At 37.1% G+C, this 7,344-nt stretch overlaps 1 protein-coding gene across 2 annotated transcripts in view; it reads right to left on the bottom strand.

The window, feature by feature from the left end:
* Positions 1-7,344, bottom strand: part of TCEA1 (transcription elongation factor A1) — a 21,934-nt gene that overhangs the window by 13,987 nt on the left and 603 nt on the right. For both annotated transcript variants that reach the window (XM_019614029.2, XM_010708931.2), the window contains 2 exons: positions 5,370-5,432; positions 13-118 (listed from right to left, as the gene is read on the bottom strand). In XM_019614029.2, coding sequence (XP_019469574.1) covers positions 13-118; positions 5,370-5,390 — 127 coding nt within the window. In that variant the 5' untranslated portion in view covers positions 5,391-5,432. The remainder of the gene's footprint in view (positions 1-12; positions 119-5,369; positions 5,433-7,344) is intronic.

The raw sequence follows: 7,344 nt of genomic DNA on the forward strand, positions 1-7,344 counted from the left end.
GTGGTGTCATACCTAACAGTTTCTTCCAAGATTTGATCAAAGACTTTGCTAAAGAAGTAACTTCTTCATCTGTGCTTTGCTTGCGTATTGCATTCACCGACATTCCAATTCTGGTAGTCTGCAACAGAAATGAAAATACACACTATAAGAAGTGGCATGAAGATAATTGAATTAACATTTCTAAAGCTGCGTTTTAGACAATTTTATTTTAAAGGGACATGTTTTTATTTATCTTTACGAGTATCAGGATGAAATGCTGCAAGCTTTTACATAAATTTATTTTAAAAACACACAGTACATTTTACAAAGAAATACAACACTACCATTTGTCTCCATCACAGAAGTTCAGAATTAAAGGAAATTGGCCCAAGTATTTCTGTCCTTAAACCACTTCAAAAAAACTCTACAGACTACTGACCCAAACTAAGTGTGGCATCCAGACTACCTAAGAACGTGAAAATCTTCTACACATTTTACTGTTCTAAAAAAATTACTTTAGTATAGGTTCTAACCACAGAATCTTATTTTCCTGAGACAGAATGACTTTTATATATATGAGCATTTATATTTGGTACGACCAGAAACTTGCTAAATGTTTCAATAACTTCGTATTTTTCAAATTCCCATTTACTGACTATGGAAGAAGCTGTACCTGTCATGTTGGGGATGATCATGTTTTAGGTCCTAAGTCATTTTGGCAACATTGAGACTTATTAAAATTTTAAGCACAGAGGTTTCTGCGTTTAGGTAGAAACAATAAGAAAAGCTTATCATTCTGAGAAGGCCAAGCTGGCAAATAGGCTTTAAAGCTTTGGCTCTACTGCCACCTATAGAGTGAAGATGAGATTTATGAACTACTCAAGATTTTTTTTTTTTTTCCCTTTTAAGATCTATGTCCATGAGGACATAAGTTATAGATTTAGATAAACAGCAGTAAAAGTTTCATTTCACAATATTTGCAGCAAACATCTTAATAGAATAATAAATAATAAAGAAAGAAAAATAGAACACTTTCACACTTTCAGTTTTGGGAAAGAAGCATTTTGTACAAGTATTGTACTACAATATCATATTTTGATTGATGACTATATTTTCACATTGTTCTTAAGATGCCCAGCTTTGTTGCATTTATTAATTGCCAGACTCACTAAGTATGATTTATTCTATTTATTTTTGCAGTGGCTTGTCATAAATATCTTCTCCTTTTCCTTTAAAGGAGAAGTTAAATCTCAGCGTTACACTAAAAAAGGAAATGATTTGTTTCTGAAAATTACCCCTTACAGCCCACACAGAACACTTCTCTAGGCACTCTGGATGTGCTAAATGACTGGAACCATACTGAAATCTTCAGTAGATATTTCAGCAAAGGAGGTACATCAAAATTTGAGGTCTGAACATATTTTAGACTGAAGAAAACAGATGGCTACTCACTTGTAACTAAGGTTTCTCAGGATGATCTTTGTGCACATACACACTAACAGAAAGCATCAAACAGGTGCAGAAGTTCTTCCCCATTTCACTTTTCGCCCTCATGGTTGAGCACTGACGACAGGCCAAGGACTTCACTCATGGGCAGCTATTTAGCATTTCTTTACTACTGCCTACATGCTCTTCCCATGATACGCTGTATGGAAACTGCTGAATCACAGCCTAAACCTCTGATTGATCACCTGAGGCGAGCAATGAGTCAGCCCTGGGAGCACAGGTGAAGGGGCGGAGCCTGGCTCCACCTCTCCTAGGCCCATTTAAGAGCTGACTGCCAGTGGGGAAGGATCTCTTTCTTGAGATCCCTCCTTTGAAGTTTTACAGCTAGCCCAGGAAAAGGGTAAGCCTTCTATCTATTCTTTTTGGTGTAATAACCTGCTTAGCCAAACTCTCTTGTGTATTTCTTAATTATAACACCCATATTCATTATTATACCCATGCTTTAGCAACTAGCTAAGTATCGCACAAAGGCCTAAACAGAGCGGAATTGATCAACTACTGGATATTATCCACAAAAATGATTAGATGGCTGGAGCATCTCCCATATGAAGACAGGCTGAGGGAGTTGGGCTTGTTCAATCTGGAGAAGAGAAGACTGTGGGGTGACCTCACTGCAGCCTTCCTGTATTTCAAGGGAGCTTATAAACAGGAAGAGAGTCAACTCTTTGAAAGGGTTGATAAATGCAAGACAAGGGGAAATGGTTTTAAGTCGAAAGAGGGAAGACTTCTGTTAGATATCAGGGGGAAATTCTTTACAGATAAAGTGGTGAGGTGCTGGAGCAGGCTGCTCAGAGAGGCTGTGGATGCCCCATCCCTAGAGGTATTCAAGGCCAGATTAGATGGGGCCCTGGGCAGCCAGGTCTGGTATTGAATGGGGAGGTTGGTGGCCCTGCATGTGGCAGGGGAGCTGGAGCTTCATGATCCTTGAGGTTCCTTCCAGTCCAAACCATTCTATGATCCTATGATTATGTTTACATTATAAAGATAATTTTGAACTCCATAAAACTCTCCTCTGACTGAGAAAAATGTACCTAACAAAAAAAACTACCCTTCACTGCTAACTGGGAATGATCCTCCAATTTATTTACCTGAAAACTTATGCAAGCAATCATGAAAGATCATTGTTATATTCACCAAATGACTGCTTTAACATCAGCTATCAGCATTTGAAATTTCCTCAGTCTTCCAACCTACAGAAGTGTTACTATGAGAATCATTTCAAGTCAAAGACTGGTATTTCTGTCTAGTCCAATTTAACCCCTGAAACTCTGTACCAGTTTATGATATGCAGGTATTCAAGAACTCTGTTTAAGTGAATCACTCTTCCCTACTTCATGTTTCTGAGCACTTGTTTGCATTTACTGTGTTCTGTTTTTGAAGAGTAAAGAAACTCAGACTTGCATAAACATCTGTTTTTCTCCACCAAAGCATTCAGGCTGTAGGCTTAATAGCTAGGCCAAGCAGCTCAGAAAGAACAGTAATCGCTAAAGCAAGCAGAGATGTTACCAACTTCAAATTGCAATGAAGTAATAAGACGGAGTTTGGAAAACTTGGCCCAAAGGACTGACAAATAAAGCCCTTGAAAATAACCACATCAAGTTTCCCAGGTCTCCATGGCTTGCCAGTGGACTGGCAAGTAATTAACAAGGACTGCATTTCACAGCTCAGTTTTGAGTAGGGGTGTGCACCTGCATGTGTGTAATTTCCAGTAAAACCTGCTGGTTCAAATGAAGACATCTACTTCACTCACTGTCTAGCTGTACACTACCTACAATGAGAATCTGAAGGCCAGTGTACTCATTATTATGCACCTGCTATAAATTCCATGTGACATGAGCTACTGGCTGTTCACACAGGTGAGCAAGCTTACACATAACTTCTGGTATGTAAAACAGATTGTGTTTAACTGCTTCATCTTTCTGTGACAGAAGTCCAATAAGACAGACTCACGCCACAAGCACTAGCCCAAACTGCTCAAGTGTACTTTCCCACCCCATGCAGCACTTGTAAATTGTCAGAGGATGCCCCCAGTTCAGACTGAAGTGACAGTCATGCCATAAGATGAATTGTCACTTCTCTTACTGCAAAGGAATAATGAAACTATCAGTCAGAAGTGCTCTTTTCTGTGTAGGCAATTTTGAAATGGTTTCCCCTCATGTCCCATGCTGGTTTGAATATATCAGTCAGTATTTCCATCTACACAGAGGAAGTTAGTGCTCCCATTCTCTCACTGTCATCCCCCTTGACATTAGCACACCAATGACCACCAACTAGCAGAGCCAGGAGTGTGATTACTCCACATTTGGAATCATTCTTCCAAGTCCTCCATTGCTTAAGCAATTTTGGGAGACTACTAAACTTACAGCAGACTTTACATGTTTATTGAACTCGGCAAAAATAACACAAATTTCAGTCTAAATGAAATCTTACACAGCCAAAGAAGTGTTTTGGATACAGGAACGGATGCTTGAGTAAAATTTGTCTAAGCTATAGTTAGTCTACTAAGAGCAGACAAAAACAGTCGATCCCTTTAGACTTACTGTAACAGAGAAATTTTCTTTGAAAACTCATAGCATCTGCCAATACAGATTAAAACCAATCCTTTATTAGAAACATTACTTTACTTTTAAAATAGATCCATGTGATGTAGATGGGAATAAATAAGCTTATTTCAAATAGATCAGAAAACAGGACGGAATTAGTATGCAACCCATATAAACTGAGCTAGTGTGACACAAGTACCCTAAAACACAGACAGGTGAATTAAAATTTATCAAGATTAAGAGTCATCTCTGTTTATTACTAAGAAAAGTTTACACAGCAAATGAATAAGAGTCAATTACCTACTTTATTCAGACCCTTAAGGTCTGAAGGGGAAAAGAGCGCAGTGTCATATGAGATATGCTAATGCATGCAAAAAGGTGAAATTTTAATTAAAATTCCAATATTAAATGGCAATCACTAGTACTAATTACGTACTGAAATACATTATACAAAAGCATAGGCAAGACTGACACTACTTAGATCTTTCCAGAAAATTCTGCATCTGCAAATTAAATGTCACTTAAAAAAAAAACATTACTTTTCGGTCTTTTCCAGTGTGCCTATCACAGCAAAAAAAAAAAACAACTGAACTTCTGCTAACCTCTGCTATATTCAAATTTTCAGAAATGGGTAATCTCCAGTTAATTTAGGACAAAAGTTGATCATTGCAGAACTACATAACCAACTCTAAGACTTTACATGTAAATAAAGTTCATTGATACACTTTTTTTGGAAAAATTTATAAAAGTAATGTTAGAGATGTAAGAGATAAGCAAAATGAGATTATATGCATGTAAGAGAGAGAGATTGTCCCACACCATCATATCCCATACAGAGGATGCAAAATTGGTACTGTAATTAACTACAGAATTACACTACTGAAAGGTACATATTTAAACAGGCAATGATGAAACACAACCTACCAGAAGATATGAACTACACTTCTCCTCAATTACAGTCCAGAAACAGAACTAATTATGTAAAAGGAGGACCTCTTATCAGGTGCATAATCCTCCATCAAAGAGGGAAACATATCATACTTGTATTAATAAGAAATTAAGAATGCATTTAAGGGAAATCTATAACAGTGCTCTCCCTCTGCTCTCCTGTGACAACATTCACCATTGTCAAATCAAAGCTCAACTTTAAGAACTTGCCACTGGAAGAAAGTACTTGAGAGCCCTAAATTGTAATAATACTGTTTAGCCAAAATAGCAATGATTCTTCACGAGCTTTCTCCACAGGAGTCTATTTAAGTACTGCAACCTTCTAAATTTGCTGGCTTCGCTTTCATTATTACAGAGTTAACTTTTGCAACATAACAATAAAAGAAGTTGTACCTGTAATAACTCAAGGGTCATGGGAATATTCTTAAGCTCCTTTAATAAATCAAGAGCTCCAGCCTGCAAAACCAAAAAAAAATAAGTCAAGTTAGTAGGAATCAAGAACTTCAAAAATATAGTACCAACAGCATATTCTTAGTCTTAACGGTCCCAGATTGGATCCAAGCCATCAGCTTTCAATTTACCTACAGAAAAATCCCAGGAAAAGTAACATTCTGATTCACTAACTCTAAAAATTAACCAACCTGAACTCAGAATTCACAGTATTCACTGAAAGACTAGAGAAGTTTAATCCTGTATAAATCAAATGCCAGTCATTGTATTCTTTAAGTTGCTCCTTAACCACCACACATCCTCTAGAAGATGTCCTCAGTCACTTATCATAAACTAAACAACAGCCACGTACAGTGAAGAACCTCATGTTTGAGAACAAGAACTTGGAATTGAGAAACTCTGCAGAATCCATCAGTAACACAGCTGGTTATAACTAACTTTCCTATCTGTATTTAGAGTGGTTAATTTAAGCCATAAAGTCATACTGGTTCATACACTGTTCTACTAGACACAGGTTTACTGTCCACCACAGAAAGAGACATCTGTATAAGCATGTTTACTAACAGATGTCCCAGTAACAAAGCTGAACAAGACTTGCTTAGAAGTCTTATTTTCAACTACTCACTTTAAATATTAATTCAGTGAAATATACGTATATTAAATGACGTAGGTTAGTGCAGACAGATAACAGTATTCATTCTACATCACATTGGCCAAGCATCAACTTCTTCCAAAATGGAAGCCAGAGACCATCCCAATGCATTTGTTTATTATATGACTGCCACGTGGCTCTCTTTATTCCTTTTGCACTGCTGTGATAAGGAAAGGTACAAACAAATACTGTATGAGCAGCAAATTTCAAGATAGATGAGCCCATTTCAAAGACTGCACTTAATAGCAATTATAATTAAATAATTAATGTGTCTATACACACAGCTACTTCAACAAGTCATTCGCTTGCCATCCTGGCCTTATTTAAAAGTTTTCAAATATGTCGAGCAACATGCTTCAGAATTTACTCATTCACTTCAGTAAAGCTGTGCAGCACCCACTCCTCACCACACACAGGGCTGCCCAGCAGAGGACAGCAGCCTCACAAGCTAAGACACGCCTGCTATTATTCAAATGCATCTGGTTCTCAACTTAAGGACAGCAAGAAGTTAAAGGACTTCTCTCATAAGAGGCCACTAACTTCATCACACCCCTGTCTTTTTTTCTTTAATTTAAATTTGTTTGGAAACAAACCCCCAAACCCCCTTCTTTCATTAAAATTCATTCCCTTCTCTTTCTTTACCTCTCACTCAACATATCCTATTTTGCTTACCATATTTGCTTTTCTATACTTAAAATGTACATTTTGCATATCTTTATTTGCATTTGTCTTTGTTTTTAAGTTCCCCCCAATCAACTGCTCACACTTGTTACAAGGGAACTCAAGTAATCTGCTGTTGCACCTGCACCGTCTTACAATTTAACCACTAAAGATAACACACACAACAACTACTAAGAGGCTAAGAAAAAGAAAAGTTTCAGGTTTTTTTTTTTTCTAGCATCACATCCGAACAGACACAGGTTGGGATGCTTTCAAGTTCTGCTACAACCTCTTGCAAGTGACAAGCAGCTAAAACCAGAAATGTAATTAACTCCTACCTTGCACAAACCCAATTCATTCATGAAACCAAAGATCTTCCATTTCTCTGTTACAGAAAAAAAAAATCCTAACTTCTATCCATGAAATACAAGGCTTCTCCAAACTGAACTACCATGCTAATCCATATCCTTCTCTTACCACTCACGTATACTTTTTTTTTCCTATGCAAACACTGATTAAAACCAAATAAGTTCATTAGCTTTAAGAAAACACAATAAAATCAACTTCAAGAAAATTTTCTTAGCCAAAAATAAGCACCGTATTACA

Source organism: Meleagris gallopavo, chromosome 3 (assembly GCF_000146605.3).
Source record: "Meleagris gallopavo isolate NT-WF06-2002-E0010 breed Aviagen turkey brand Nicholas breeding stock chromosome 3, Turkey_5.1, whole genome shotgun sequence".
In the NCBI taxonomy this organism is placed as follows: Eukaryota; Metazoa; Chordata; class Aves; order Galliformes; family Phasianidae; genus Meleagris; species Meleagris gallopavo.